This window comes from Struthio camelus, chromosome 1 (genome assembly GCF_040807025.1).
Source record: "Struthio camelus isolate bStrCam1 chromosome 1, bStrCam1.hap1, whole genome shotgun sequence".
Lineage (NCBI taxonomy): Eukaryota > Metazoa > Chordata > Aves > Struthioniformes > Struthionidae > Struthio > Struthio camelus.
Window position 1 is genome coordinate 217,494,999 of NC_090942.1, and position 17,060 is coordinate 217,512,058.

Consider the following 17,060-nt stretch of genomic DNA (forward strand, 5'->3'; position numbering starts at 1 on the left):
GGAAGAAGTACCTTTCTAGCTTTGGTGGCTGTGGAGAAAAGCCTGAAAATACGACTCCGGTGTTTCTTAAAGACTCAGATTGTAGAAGCAAATGATGACAAGCCACAGCATTTTACAGATTATTTCTATGCTTTTTATGCTAATCGCATAGAGCCTGTTAACACTGGAGGCTAGAAGTACCATATATGACTAGCACTGAATTTTCAAGGTTTTGCATTATCTTGACTTTCCTCTGGCTTCTATAATCACTCTTCAACACCTGCTTTTGTGCAGCCTCCTTCTCCAGACCAGACCCATATCGCAGGTCTCCTGCTCTTCTCACCGTTTATCCTGCTGTTCCACACATCTGTTCCCCTGTTCTGACCCATCTCCTTCCACTGGTCTCAAATTTGCTTCTGTCACGATTTAAATGGTTTTCCTTAAATTTAAGATGCCTAGTCAAATTCCTTGGCTTTCCATCAATTATCTCTACATTCCTCCTCTGTCAGTATGGCCGACAGCATGCTTGTATTTCTCAGTACTGAGGCCTACAAACGAAGGGGAATTTTTTTTTTAATAATAATTATTATTATTATTAATTGACACACATGGCTAAGTCTATCAAAGTCTTGCTGCTTTTCATTCTTAGCATTTTCCTTTTGTCACAGGTGCATGTTTCAGCATCCCAGTATCACTCCTATGACAGCTTCCTCTCCACTTACTTTAATATCTAACTATCCTGAAATGTATACAGTTTTCCAGTGGAGATTTTCTCCCTTGCTTTTCCGTTGACTTTGTCTCTGAATTCTTGTCCATATAGCCTTACATAAGCGCTGCTTATAATTACATTTCCATAGTTCCACATACTCAAAATTCTCTAAGTGTAAAAAGAGGTAGCTCTGTCAAAAGGAGAGACCCTCTTAGAACTTCCCTAGTGGAGGCACTGCTTATTAGATAATTCACGTAGAAGAGAGCTTTACTGAAAGTCCTAAGTGCAAGAAGAGTTTCAGTCACAGCTCACAGCTTTTTAGAAAACAAAGTCAAACTAAGACAAATCCATAGAAAAACAAGCTCATCACTTGCTTTATGCTTAGAGTATGCTTATACTGGCATTTGTCGATGGCTTATACATATTTTAATAGATATGTACTTTACTGGTTTCAGAATATCGTAACAATAATTAAAGCAAATGAGAGCCTGCTTAGGCTTTCTTAAAGTGGCAGATGGCTGTATTTTATGTCCCCCCCTTATATATCTTAGCTGTCTTATAGCACCTTCCAGTAAAATGGAGGAGTGCAAGATATAACTGGCTTCTTGAACATTCAGATACTGCTTAGTTGTAACACTGCTTAGTTATATTGCCATTTAATTTATAAAAACTTTAATAGAAAAATAGCATGTGACTGAAGAAGCATAATCTGACCTCCTATATGGCCTGGTTTAAAAGACATAGTCACTCCTTTGAAATGGATTGTTATAACAGGCTTTATTTAACAGTTAGATGAATGAGCTGAAGAGTCTAAAAAAAAGCCCCTCTTATTAAAAACATAAAACATATTAAAATATAAAAAAACATAAAATCATATCCTAAGTCTTTAAAAATGGGCTGTGTCACAGACGACCAGTAAATTATGTAATACTAACCGTAGTGTTTACCACAATAACTTTTAGGACAGGCAGTGTTATAATATCCACATTATGGTGCAGACATGGTACAATATCGTAAGAGAAAAGATGATGTTATTTTAGTTGAAAACATGCCAATTTAAAATACAGGCAAAGTTACACAAGTATGAGAAAAAAAGATAAGATACGGTTTAAAAGTCCTGAGGAAACATGTCATCCTCTAGAGACTGCGTTTATCCAAATTTTAGAAAAACCTACAGAGATTAGGTTTTACCTAATGCTGCATAAGATGATTATAGCTATTTGTGGCACTTTAATTCCTGCTAGAAACAAAATGATGTTTTATAGAGATGTATCTACTAAAAAAAAAAAAAAAAAAGAACTCACATAAACCTCTTTCATCCATTCTCATTCTACAGAACGGTCTTCTAAGCTGTAAAATCATGCACTTTTCTTAATGAAATGAAGACTAGACAAATATATGGTAGAGATTTTTAGAAATATATTGTACTAAACGGTATGTATTACATTAAAAAAACTGATTATATTTTATAAAGAATAGAACTGAAAAAAAACCACTTAGTAGTTTTTACACATCCAGATGACTAGGATTTTTTATTTTCTTATTATTGTTGCTGCTGTTATTATTACTCTATTTCATGGTTTTCCTTTTTTATCTTTACACAATGCCTCCAATCTACCCCATGATGAGACAAGCCCAACAAACAAGGCATTTGTATTTCAGCAGGTTACTCTGAAGGTCAGTTTAATTCTCTCTTCCTTGTAGAGCGACTTCTAAAAATATACGCTCATATCACAACAACATATGCTACAATTTGCAAGGACCCAGTTATTTTAATGCTGTCTAGCTATGGATGCCTCTATCAAAAGCAAAAATCTTTATGAGCTCATGATAACAACAGCGCTATAACTTACATTCTCACCGTGCCACAGAAGGCAGCTACTGGTGCCATCCTTTCCGCAAAAATAATTTGGAATTTACTTAGGGAAATGTCGATATCTAGGTAGGACTTCTTCTGCTTTCACTCCATTTCCATCCACTTCTTCACTAAGAGATTTTTTTCCTTTTTCCCCTCTCAGGAAAATAGGGTTAGATTTTCAAAGCACTGTGGTTGGGCCACTTGAGTCTAATGGGACTCCAGAGACTGCAGCTCCACATGTCACTTTGAAAATGTGCCTCTTAGCAGTAACTAAACCCAGCAACTCTAATAAGAAGTCTAGCAACAAGAACAGCCTGAAGGGAGAAGGAGACGCTTTTGAACCAGAATTAAAATGTAAAAGGCCAATCCACTAATAATCCTTTAGTAAATCACTTACAGATCCTTTACTTCAATATTTGTAGCCACTTTTGCATTTGAAGAATATATTCATGAAAAATATTGAATTCTCAGAAAATTTTCCAGCATGACACCATTTCTCTCATGTTACTCCCTAGGTCAGAAGTCAATACTTAATATTTATGAAATATACCGCAGATAAAAAAAAAAAAAAAGTCATGCAATTCCTGAGAGTCTAAGTTCAAACATGGCTGCAATAATCAAATCACACAAGCAAACATTTGAGAACAAACAGAGCTAGATAATACTCAAACTTGGATGCTCAGATTTGAAATGTGTTTCTAACTGTATCTATCCTTATCAGTTCTTATAACACTAAATTTAAAGATAATCTATAGATTTTTAAAGAATTTCGGAAGTCAACTAGAACTGAACACAATGCAATCACTTAAGGGACAAGGAATGATTATAATAGCTGAATTTGGTCCTAAGGGAATGCAATTCCACCTAAGCTGTGGGGCCAACATGAGTTGAATTTTGCACATAAAACAATGTCATCTTTATGGCTTTAGGAACATGCACTCCTGCATCCAGGCTAATGCTTCTGTACAAAAATCATTTTTTTCTTTAACGGTTACAGCCTAAATATCTAAAAGGTCAGTCAATTATGGATAAAAACAGATAAGTTTGTCTGCTGTAAAGAAGATGAAGTTTGGGAAAGTGTTGAACACACAGTCTCCAAAAATTACCCCAAATTGGCCCTTTCAAGATAACTAGACGCTTTGTAAATGTAAAAGACGAGGGAACGTAAGCAGTACAGAACTTTGAGAGAGACCAAAAGCTCTTCTTTCGCTCGTGGTCTAAGTTAACGGTAAGTGGAAAATATGATAGGATATGATAGGAAGCTAAAATAGATGTCACAGGAGTGGTTTTTTTTTTTTTTTGAAATACTGTTTATATAAGAACCTCATTATTGATTGTGAAATAACATCATCTTCCACACTTAAAATATTGATGAGAGGTCACTTGTTTGTGTTACTCCAGAATCTAGACCAACCAAATAGCAAACAAAACACAACAGTGAGAGACTTTGAATGTCCTGTGATTCCCAGATGTCTTTAATAAAAAGAAGTGTTGAAGGACAAGGAAAAGATATCCAAAGGCCTACAAATTAAAATTCTATCTGACTTCTGAAACACCTCACTCTTCAGTGTATTATCTTGGCAATCAAAAGATCTCCTTTATTCTTTGGATTCAACCTTATTGTAACTATAATGACTTGTTCATTTCTTGCATATGTAATGCATCAAAAAATATTACAGTGTAACCACAAATAAAGAACACATATTGTTAGAATATTGTGAAGGATTATTTCAAAGTACTACAAAAGCAAATGAAAAACTAACATTGTTTTGGAGATCTGTATATTTCTTCAATACATACTTTTACATTCACAGTTATTTTCATAAAAATAATATAGGAAACTTCCCATCTTTTTTTTTTTCTTTAGTTCAAATCTATTTGTAACTATTTGGTAAAACTATTACGAATTTATTTGCTTTTTTATGATACATAGTCATTAAAAATTATGTAGGGCTTATGAAATAAAGCTTACCACTCTGAGGAAGCTGAGCAAAATTACAAGTAAAATAGCATTGACATTAATTACTTCCATTTGCAGGAAATGGTGACTGGTAACATACATTTTTCATAAATGCTACAGAAATTACTGAAACTATTCCCGGACCTCCTCCTCTTCATAGTAATAGTGCAATATTGATGTGTTTCTACTTTTATGAGGTATAATCAAATTTTTTTCCCTAACAGCTACTGCATTTAGCTCTGCAGTCAGAAAAACTGGTACTCTGGCTTCAAACAGCCACAACTTTAAGGTACATTTGTTTCCACAGCTGACATTTGCACTAAGAAATGCTCCCTTCTGTAGCAGAGTACTTATGAACCAATTTACGGATGTCTGTGAAGGAAGAAAACTCAGGGGCCAATGTAATGTGAGCAAGGTGGCAGAGTGAGGTAGAGCAAGAATGACACGCAATCACTACTGCCACCTCCTACAACTGGCAGCACGTACACTGCGCTGGGCAAGAAACCATAGGGAAGCAACAGAGCATGTCTTAAACATCTTAACGGTAGAATTCAATATAAGTTCAAGATCTTGAAAGCCTTATTTTATAGATAATGACTTCTGCAACATCACATTGACTGGGAACATTCTGCAGAAGTTTCACTGTGTCCTTGAGCATTTTCCGTGACTAATTTCTGAGTTCCCTTAGCTGGCACTTCTCATTAAAACAATGCAAAAGTCACAAAGAGATTTTGTATATTTTGCCCCAGCAAAATCATTGAAACTTTGACCATTTACTAGTACGGAGGCGCAGTTTCATCTTCAACTTTGCACGAACATGCGGTTCAGTAATTTTCACGAAACAAAGGAAAGAAGCAATAACCATTCAATGTCCTACTTTGCATGACTTTTTGGTACTCTTTCTTCATTACAAATAATCAAATGCCATTGAAATATCTGGATAATGAATTTACCTGTAAAGAACCTGGAAGGATCATCTGAACGTGCTGTTGCATGGTCAACACAAATTAGATAGCGATCAATAAGAAGAAAGTTACCAGGTCTGACTTAGGTCTGGCCTTCAAGAGCATGTATCTGTCATTAAACATTAGTACCTACCTAGAAGTGCCTGAAATAAGCTGCTCTTAAAGATGCCCATCACCTTTCTGATGGCTTTTTTCAGTTGTTGTTCTTCTGGCTTCCTTAGTTTCTTACAATATTCTTCCAGCAGCACTAAAGCTCGGTCAGTATCTAAAAATGAACAAAAACAGTGTTTTATTGACTCAGGAAAGCATTCAGATACTAACCCCCCATTTCTAAAGGTCTCATTCATATGCAATGAACACTTACACCAAACGGTGTTGCATTCTGTTGCTACCTGTAGGCCATGAACAGGATTACAACACAGGCAAAATGGAAAGATTAACAGAACATCAAAATAGGAAAACTATTGCACATCTGAGATCACTCTGCAAAGGGAAAATGATCATTCAAATTACATCTACAACAACTGTTTAACTTTTGTTTTTCTAAAATTAGCTGGAAGCTATGTGTTTTGAACCAAATTACATTTTGCAGAAGCCACGAAATTATGGATAATAACCATTATGGATATCCATGCAGGAAAACTGGCCTTAAAACATATTTGGAGAAGACATCTGAAGCGTGATTAGAATACAAGGCTCACTTTCCTCTTCTCTGAATAGCAAATGTGTATCTGAAAGGCAAGTCTCCAAGAGGGGTCATATGAAATCCAAACATCATCATTTTATATATAAGAAGGTACAGGAAGATGGAGAATCCAACTTCCCCTTTCCCTCTCCCTGTTATAGCTAACTCCTAGAGATGTCCACATGCATGTATATGTATGACACGGAAATGTCTGCATATGCTTTTGTAATTACACAGTTCGATAAATTTGCAATAAAATTCCTAAATATTAAAAACAGACACATTAATAACTACAATGAAGCAAGCACCTCAGTCTAAACATCTTACAGTAGAGTTCAATAAAAGTGTCATTGTAGGTTCAGACTTGTTAGCTAGATTAACCTTAATAAAGTACTGTAAAAACACTTGCAAAGGCAGAACAGACTGCTTTTATCATTCTTTTTCTCTAAATCTCTCAGAGCAAACTTCCTTCTAACTATATCAAAACTGATCCCCTTTGTTCATCCAAGGATCTTGAACAAGGTTCAGCACTTGATGGGCCTTGTGTTGTGACAGTTAAAGGCAAGATGCATATTCTATTGCTAATAATCTCAAATTAAGTAATAATTAATGTTTAAGAAGATGTGATTTCTCTTCTCTGTCCTCACAGAAATGTTGGCTGATCACACATATTTTATCAGAGAAGTGAAAAACATATAATGAAGAAAAAGGAATGGGAATTAAATATATATATTTCTCATAAATAGATATATATATATATTCAGCAGTGAGGAATATTAGGGAACATTTTTGAGCAGTGAAGGCACTTATATACTGAAAGAGGTCACGGATCTCTGTCGCAATCCCAACAGAGAGATTCTAGGGGGGGAACCCCGTTGTTCTGCTAGAGCTATCACTGAGAGAGGCAAGGGTTAGGGAATTGCCTTGCCTCTTTAGGTTAAAGAAGTAGTGCGCTTCAGATCCATTTATAATCTACAGGGAGAGAGCAGCTCTTTCAAAGACCAGTCTGGAGCACCTGTTAAGCCACCTGTAAGCATGGCAGCTCCGAGGCAGAAAGCAAAGTGCTTTTAACAGTTGGTTCTGTCATACCAGAGCAGCCCACTGTTTCATCACTATCCAAATTGAAAGCACAGCCTCAAAACAAGGTTCTGGGTCCAAGTGGAATAATTCTGACAATAAATTGTTGGGAATATAGAACTAATTCTACGTGTGAGCTTGGTTTCATTGCTCTTGAAAATCCCATACCTTTCACTCAGATGGTAAAAGTGTATCCGACCTGCTTATGATGCCTGTGCTTTTGTGCATATACTGAGAGTTCTGCCTCTCCCGTACAAAATAATTAGTTAATAGCTCAAAGCATTGATTGGAATCAGGCATCCACCTTCACCACCAATACAGACACTCATTCTCACATCAGCTCTTTGGTGCAACATATGCATGATTATTAAAATGAAGCAGCAGCGACTGGAAGAAAACTATTGCAAAATATCTAGTACTCAGGACACTTTTCAGACTCTAAATGAAGGAAAGAGGATTTGAATGCATGCCTCCCTTTGAGCTACACACACAAGAAACACCCTACCACACCTTCTTTCTTAGCCATTTTGTAAATGGTATTGACATTTTCTCATCAGTCATTCTTTCCCTGAAGGGTATGATTCTTATTTAAAGACAAATACTTAAAAGTGGCATCCTTTTTTTTTTTTTGAAATGAGTAGAGTTTTTATTTTAATTCAAATTATTATTTTTTAATTCAAGACGGAAAAAAGCCTACTCTGGGTTGACCCCAGAGCACTTTCAAACCCTAAAACTGCACAGAACTGAACAGTTACAGAGCGCTAGTAGTAGCATTACAGAGCTCTAGGGTTAACTCTAAATCCTGGCTAAATCCCAGATCAAGTAATTACCTGTCTGCCTGGTTTTCTTCTCTAGCTTTAATAGGATACATTATTTTTCACTTCCTATCCTAAGCCCTTGCACGGAGCTGCAGTTTTCCCCCATACAACTGCACTCTGTAGTAGATCGTGTTTTCCAAATAGTCTGTGATGTGCTGCACATGCTGATAAAAAGAATCACACGTGGAGGGAGCAGGAGGTGGATATCAACAGTACCGTTAAATACAATTGCATTGGGCCTCCGAGGGGCTCTGTGGGTTCATGAGGCTCACAGGAATATCCTTGGACACCCCCAGACAGCTCTGCTTTTGCTGAAAGCTACCCCTGATGTTATGCTATCAACTGGAAATGTATCTTGACCAAGAGTATTGCAGCATGTCGGGGCAGCTGTGCAACAGCTGTTACTGGAGCACTCCTGAAAAGCCAAGGAGCTTATGGAGACTGTTAGACTATCTAGTCATTTGGCAGTAGATTAGGCTTGCAAAAAGAAATTTTCAGCCTTTCGGTCAAACCTTACTGACTACGAAATATGAAATAATACAACAATATTACCATGTTTGAGGAATATTAAGTACTTCCTCCAAGATGACAGCCATCTTCAACTCTTACTTATGCCCAAAATGGATGAGGACACTTAGGCTGTTTGAAAGCTATGAAGCTTAAGCAATACGAGAACTTGTTCTTGTTTGGAAGAACAAACTGCCTGGACTGCAGTGCAATAGTTATAAACTATTTATTATAATTAAATAGTAGTTATAATAAATAAGAACCATATTTCCAGCTATGCAAATTAAACACAAGTTTCTGACACTGAATTCCAATATATTCTTCTCATAAAGGAGAATGACAGACTGGTGCTTTTCAGGAAGGATGGGATCACTCTAAATGTGTAATAACAACATGCACTGGAGTACATAGTTAATTTTTAGCAGCTAAAATAAATCCTGCACCTTAGAGTCTGACTGTGTCATGAAATGCAACCAAGAAATCTTCATGCCATTGTTCCATTATCCTTCTGCGCTTATGCCAAAACCAAATTCAAGCAAGACCAAAAATCTGCTAAACAATCTCATGTTCCAAGTTTGGAGCCTCAGTGTCTTAAGTAGGTCCACTGTCCACTAACAAAAGGCCACTGAAAAATAAATATCAGCTATATCCAATGAAGTCAGCTCGATATAGTTCTAGCTTTTCTTACTGCTGCTTTGCATACTATGACATTATTTTTAAAAGAATATACTAATCTGAAATGTTAAGTAAAACCAAGTCTAACATAGATTGGAGTCTAATTGTACAAACTTTGACTCAAATGACTGATCCTATTGGCTTTGAAAGAGTACTTTGGTAGGAACCAGTGAGATATATAGAGTTCTACAGAAACTCATATATGTTCTAGACAGCATCTGCACTGCTATTTTGTTTAAGTACGAAATAAATTCATAACTTCGTAATACAATAGTAAAAAAAAAATTCTTTCAGGATAAAATAGAGTTTATGGTCCTGCAGTATGTTGTCCAAGAAATTAACAATTAAGCTGAGCTAGCTATCAATTCTGTAAACTTTATCACTTTTTTGCTACATAAATGTTTATCGAGTTCATAAATGCTCGTGCTTTATGTTATTGATCAGAGAATGAACGATTTCTACAATATAGCAAATCAGAGATATATGTGATATTGACAGAAATCTGTAAATGAGTAACTCCGATTGTTAGATTTCTTTGGAAAATTGCTTCGTCCCTCAAACAAACTAAAATTTTATCTTACAAGAAATGATTTTTTTAACAAAATGAGTTTTTGCTTAATATAATGCATTAATTTCTGAAAGATTCAAAAATAAAATTCTCTCCTTGGAGTTACTATTCTAAATGTGATCATTAGAGAATAATCTACACTTTATAGTTCTCAGACACATTTTCATGTAATGCAGATTTTTCAAGGTCTGTAAGTAGACAGTTACACCATGAACCAAAACATCTGCTGTATCAATGCTTATATAAACGAGGAAATAAAAAATAAAATTACACAAAAAATACATTGCTAATGCAACCTAAATAATATTTGAAGGCAGTGTTGCTTCATTATCACTTGCAGAGAAAACTAAGTTTTCCAGGGACACTGTCAACAATAAACGCATGAACACATCCATAGAAGCAGTATAGAGTAATATATATTACAGATCAGAAGACATGGACTGTTCCTTGAATAGAAGTAGAAATACTGAAATAGCACACTGTTCATTGAACCATTACCCTTAAATGTAAACTAAAAATATGCAAGACTATATATCGTATTACACATTAAAAAACAACACAAGAAATTCTAAAATGAATTTGTTTTTTCATTTACTTTGGCAAAATGATGTAAAATCATTTACTTCAGAAGTGGAGTAATTTTTACAGAAGTAGCACGTAGGCTATTTCTCAGTCTCCATATCAGAGATCTGGATGGCACTTACAATACTAACGAGTACCTTAAAAGCAGACAATGTTCTCATTTTTTGCAAAGAAATTTTGGAATCATTGAAACTCCATGTTTTGCATGGAGATACAGAAAAATTTTAGCTTCAATTCTTTTTAACTAAACATGTAACAGGTGAGCACTCGTTTTTTGCATGAATAGATAATAACAAACAGGAAACAATAAACTGCAAATCTTAACGGAGTTATGTACGTTATGTACACAAAAACTGAATTACAAGCCTATATGGAGCAGGCGCACTGCATTTGCATGCTTGTGACAACACCTACTCAACTGCTGAGTGAGTACAGAAATGTACGTAAGTGCTGTGAAATCAGAATGTCATTATTTTAAAATCACTTTACACTGGTATCAGCAACAACACAGCTACAGCACAACAGAGGAATAAGCTGCAGTCCTTTGAAACACCTGTACACTGGTCTGATTCTTTAGACCTAATGCTCAAACATGCTTAAGCAAAATGCAAACATGCCTGGGAGTTTGAGACAGCAGGGTTGGACTTCACTTACAAAACATCTGAGCTCATCTAAATATACTTGTTGCAGCGCTTGAAGTATAGTAGCAATATACCAATTTAAACAGTACAACTCTGTTGGTGTGGAGACACTTATATTGATTAAAAGGTCTTCCTCATATGGGACAGGGAACAAGTGGTCTTCTCTATTGACAGACCTTCTATACTGATAGAGCTGCTTCAAAACCTAAACCTTTTACCAGCAAAAGCTTTCTGATTTTTTTTACTTAAAAGAGTTTCCCCAATAAAGAGTTTCAATCAGGTCCAAGAAAATTTCCACCCTAAACCCCTTATTGTCTCCCTAGGAAAATATGAAGAATTCCATTTCTCTACCAGCCAGCCAGTAGTCACCTACCGGTATAGCAGTGCAAGGCTGGGGATACTGGTCCGAAAAATAGTACAGCTCCTAGTGCTGTGCTGAGAAAAGATGTGCCAAAAACCGAATGTGCTCTGGGGATGCTGAAGATATCTTTCTCTAGGAATGCTGTCGATAAACACAAATTTTGGGAACTTTTTTCATGCCAGCCTGTTCTAAACCACCCCTGTGCTGCTGCTAACACAGCCATGCCAGCATTTGCCAATTCACACGTGATGTCCATAGGAACGTCTGCAGCTGTAGCACAAGGCCTAAATGTCTCCTAGATGTTATCCAACCCATTTAGCCTTTAGATCAACTACATATAGTGGATCTAAAGATAATTTCTAGGTACCTATGAATTTCAATAATTAAACTAGAAAAGATTTGTCCAATAGAGTAATTCAAACTACACAAGAAAGAGAAAACTCATTCACAACCAGTCTCTGAAAAACTCTGTTTTCAAAGCTCATCATATGAGCTAGGATAGCTGCTAGGATATGTTGAATGATCATGAACTAAAGCAAAGAAATAGATAAGGGAAGCTGCACATAATTCAGGCAGATGTTATTATCGACCAATGTTCAAGCCTTATAGCCTCCTTCAGGCCACAATAAAACCAAATAAGCAGCACTCCATATGAGTCAGCATACAGTACTGATAAGCATCAATCATTATTTTTTTTAGACAAACTGCTACGTACTGAACACCTGCAAGATGCTGAGAGAGCTGCTGCTGCCTTCCCTCAAGGTATGATACTGTCATGCAACCCCTGCTGTAAATCAAGGTAGCTCAGAAGATGGAGAGAAAAAAAGAAAGAACAATTCCAAACTCAGCAGGGACTGGAAATTTCTGCCTTGCACATGCAAGAAATCACAGTCAACTGATTGATTAACAATAACTTGCACCACTACAAGGTAGTATTAAGTAGCCACTGACTCTCAGGAAACTCCAGATTAGCTCAGAGGCCTCGAATAGCCTACTGGTAAGTTTAGGGTCCTATTCGCATTTCTTTTCTTGCATTGGCATCAGAGTTTGTGAACTGAAAGACTTGTGGGGTGTAACGGTACTGAAAAATGTTGACCTAGAATAAATGACAAATATTATTGTTTCATCTGTGAGAGGTGTTTAATGTTAGGTGAGATCTAACCTAACTGACTTAATAAGATGAAGATTTTACTTCAGTTTGTCATTTTTTTAATAATTGCATCTGCTCCTCCTCCCAAGAAGGATTTTGACTATTTTCTGACTAGCGAAGTCTTTGGCATAGGTGACTTTTTAAAGAAAAAAATGCCAACACATTTCAAAAGAGTCTTTCCAGCTTTCAGAGAACCTGAACTGGAAAAATGTAGGGCATTAAAGCTGGAAAAGGCATGAAGAATGGGGGAGGAAAAAAGGAGCAGCCAAAATAGAAGTGAGAAATGCAAGCAGAACACCAGGAAGGAGAGCAAAGATGATTCCTCGATGAACTTTGATAACTGTAAAAGACTCTCAAAAACTACTTTCACTCTTGGACTTCAAACCTTAATTTAGATGACTGATGACAAATAAAAGAGCTAAGGGTCTGAGCAAACACTGTTTCCTGCCTCGATTATTTTAAGATCCCTTCATTCGGTTCTCAGCTCTGGGAAGCTCAAAAATTTGTAATGCTATAGGCCAAAAAGAGGGGATTCAGTATTTTCTAAGAAACTTTCAGGCAACTTGCATTGGTTCTGATCCAAGCCTAAGCCATCCGTAACCCTAATCTTCACACACAACAGCAAATACAAAAGAATAACTCCTGTTAGCCCACGGTGCTCTTTTTGTAGATCTGGGCCTTAAAACTCCTGTATAAGACAGTATTTTAAAATCTGAAGTTCTCATTTATAAATAGAAGCCTATTAAATTTTAGAAAGAAACACAGTATATCAAGATGGCTGGGAAAAAACAAGTTACAAGCTACAGTGCTTCAAAAGGCTTCAGGACTATGAGGACTATGGGAAGACAAACAATGATCATTAAAATATATATTTATACATAAATAGGAAATGCAAAAAGTCTAGCAGCTTGCCCAGAGGGATATCAGATAGGGATATCTGGTCATATGCTAAACCAGAAACCTCTCAGCATCTCTGGCCCTTCATACCCGTAACAGGACATTAATGATTTACCTAGCAAAGGCAACATATGGGTTATGCAACCTTTAGGAAACATAAGGCATTACGTAGGTGCGAACTACTATCACCAAGTGTGATGAATATTCACATCAAACCTGCAAAGGAACTGTAAATAACAGCTCCTGAGAGTATGCGTGGCAAGTGGCAAGTAAATGATCTTCTGCCCTGCTAGGGAGAGCAAGTGGACAGAAAAGGTGAGTTTTAATCATTTAGTTTTAAGTGATTATCAGGCAGGCTTATTTCTGTGGTTTTAGTTCTTACGAATCAGATAACAGACGGGAGTCTGTCACAAAGCCCAGGTGAGTTTAGGAAGGTTCGTCTTTAGTCAGTGGAAAGACTCAGGGAATGACATTTAAAGTTGGGGTTACACTCCAAATCGCCCTGCAGAGGGACAACACACTCTGTTAACTGTAAAAAGAAGGGTGGTCTCCCAAATTTAACCTTGAACTTATGATAATTCTCTCCACAGACTGCCTTCTTGTAAAACAAAAATTTAGGAAACTTTTAGCTGTGAAGTCACTCTAGACCCTGATGCTGTTAGCAGACAAGAAATGTGCCAGATACTCTGTTTATAACTGCTATGCAAGCATAACAGCAAATTTTACAGAACAGGGCAGTATCATACACTCAAGTATATTAAGGGAAAACCAGGCATCCCAATGGCAAGCGAAGCTCACCTAGTAGAATAAGGACAGGTAGCTGCCTGTTAAACTGTGGTAACATGCAATCGTGTTGCTGCAGATCTCTGCGCTCCAAATAGTCACTGCAAAGGAGGGCAGTTGAACTGCAGAAAAAGTTGTACAGCAGTGGCTTTTTACAGAATATTGATTTGTGAAAACGATGCGATGAACAGGGCTAAAGGCTAAGCAAGTGAGATTGCTTAGCAGGGCATTAGCTACGCTAGGATCTGCCAACAGACCTCTGAGCCACAGAAACTACAAAAACACAGAGCCTGAAGGGACTCCCCCAGGGTTTTTCAGTTTACCTCCCTGCTGTGCAGAAGGACCTGGACTTAGGTATCCTCCCGTAAATGTATCTGTATTCTGTACCAGGTGACTGTTGTGTTGCTCAGTCTCCTCTTTTCCAGACTGCCTGCCCCTGCCACTTTTGCACATGGTTTACATTTCTGAAACTTCTTATTCTCTCTTCTGGAATTAAATTTATCTTAAAGCACAGCGTCTAAGTTCCAGCTGAAGACCCAGGAAAGCCACAGAACGCAGGCTGGTGGATGAAGCTGAATAGAAAGTATTGTGAGCTTTATTGTGAATGACACACACAAATAACCAGGGAATAAACAGTAAAAGAGTGCTTGGGTTGTTTTTTGTTCGTTTGTTAAAAAGTAGACTTTTTTGTCTAATTTACAATAAGGAAGACTAGCTCTTTATGAAAACTTCAGTGATCAATGATGATTTAACTACAATGCAAGTCTGATATCTGAGTATCTTCACACTTGATTTTACAACATGTAACTATGTATCCAGTTTGTTAAACTGCTTTTTTTTTTTTTAGTTTTAAATATATTTCTCTAAACTTGACTAAATTTACTTACCACGGTAATATGATACCTATATAAAGATCACTTGGTGACTGGGTTACCATATAATCACAAGAACCTTTTCTTCAACATTTCTGCTTATCGTGAAATCAAAGCCACAACCCTACTTTAGTGCTTCTAGATCCACCTGAGCGAATGGGAATATCTGACCCTGCAGTCCCAGTAGTTATCCCTCCTCTATTCACCCCTTTTCTGTAAGGTACAATTAACCCTTGAAAAAAAAAAAACCTTAATATTTAGTGTATAACCTATTCGTCTTATGTGTCACCCTTTGCCATCACAAGGTACAGAGACCACTTTTTCCTGCATTATCAGTGGCTCTTTTTGGGACCGATGGCCCCTAGGTTCTTCATACAACATCTCCTCTTCTTTCCAGGGACCACAGAAGGGTTTTAACAACTGCGCTTATCAGCTGCTAATCCCACTTGGGCCATTCTTTTGTTCAAACGAGCTCTTTTTCCCAGCCGCACTGAAGGTAATACAGGGCCTGCTTGTTAGTTACCCTGTCTCAGATTTCTTGTCCTGGCCATATAGATTGTGTCTCAGATACTACAGCAAGCAAATGCTGGGGCCTTGAAAGTCCTTTCCTCTGAAGCTTCTAAAGTAAGAGAAACCGTAAAAATGTGATTCGCTTCACCTGCGCTTCTTATTTATGCCTTTCAATGTTAAAATTTAGGTGTAACATGCTAATATTAAATCAACAATGCAAATATGAGGAGAGAATGAAAAATGAAGCCATAAACCCCCAGAATAATATAGGATCAAATTAAAGCTTCTTATTTAAGCAGCAGAATAAACATAACATAGCTTAACAGTCACATAAAAATTAGAGTCCTGCTTTGAAGAGCTTACAATCTAATTGCATATAATACACAAGGCTAGTGGAACTTGATGTATAGTTACAAGAGTAAAAACTAGCAGTCACACGCTCATTACAGCTGCAATGTATGTTTTTTCTATAAGAGAACAGTAATATATTAAAATTAACATAAAAGTGAAGATTGGAATGATGCAGAAAAGTAACCAAAGACGCCTGTTCTGAAATAAATAATTTCCCAACTCATACAAAAAAGTATTATTTCACAGGAAAGAAAACAAGGTAGATTTAAGACAATTCATATTTAATCCAGTAACAATGATATCTTTCTAGAGATGCAAAATAAATAAAACAAAATAAAATAAATGGAAGAAGATTAAATCACTTTTATTTATTACCAAAGTATGCATTATGGTCTTACATTTTCCTAGATTCACTCTGGAGTTTTTCCTCCAAGAACCTTTGTATTATACCACAGTCTCTGAGCTGATAACAAAATGCATGCCTCCAGGCAACAAGAGAAAATGAATTTTACGTTTCAGCCACTAAACAATTGAATCTATGCAAAGTTTGTTTGGGCGGTTGTTTGGATTTTTTCTTAAAGCACAGATCAGCAGCCATTCACCTGCAAGACAGTATTATAGCAGTGCACAACACCTGGGCCTAAAGTTGAAGGTCACTTCAACTATTCCACTATTTCGTAATACAATGTGCCATACAGAAAAGCACCGTGACACATAAAATGCTGGTTTCTACTTGTAAAACCATAAAACAGTTTTCCTGATTCCATTCTCTGATAAATGTATTTTGAAGGAAGGAATCCTCCATCCCTAAAGTGAAGACAGATTAAGGACATTTACACTAATGTACCTCTGCGAAGAGAGTTTATTGCCACAGAAAGATCCTCTGAAAAACAGACATTAAAAAGGAAACAGTTTCTTCAGCTATTTTGTCCGTTGGTTGCTACTGTCATCACCTATCGGGTCAAGGTAGCTTGGCTGGCTACTTCTAAGATGAATTTTGCATTAGAAAATGTGATCTTTATTTTTATAACTATGTTTGGGATTGTTTTAAACTGCAGTAAATAAAACAAGTTGCCATAGTAAAAGAGATTTTAAATACTTGTGAGGATCAA

At 36.6% G+C, this 17,060-nt stretch overlaps 1 protein-coding gene across 12 annotated transcripts in view; it reads right to left on the reverse strand.

Annotated features, from left to right (window-relative positions):
- Window positions 1-17,060, reverse strand: part of DLG2 (discs large MAGUK scaffold protein 2) — a 1,033,288-nt gene that overhangs the window by 1,009,050 nt on the left and 7,178 nt on the right. For all 12 annotated transcript variants that reach the window (XM_068930581.1, XM_068930580.1, XM_068930592.1 and 9 more), the window contains one exon: window positions 5,605-5,736. In XM_068930581.1, the coding sequence (XP_068786682.1) occupies window positions 5,605-5,736 (132 nt within the window). The remainder of the gene's footprint in view (window positions 1-5,604; window positions 5,737-17,060) is intronic.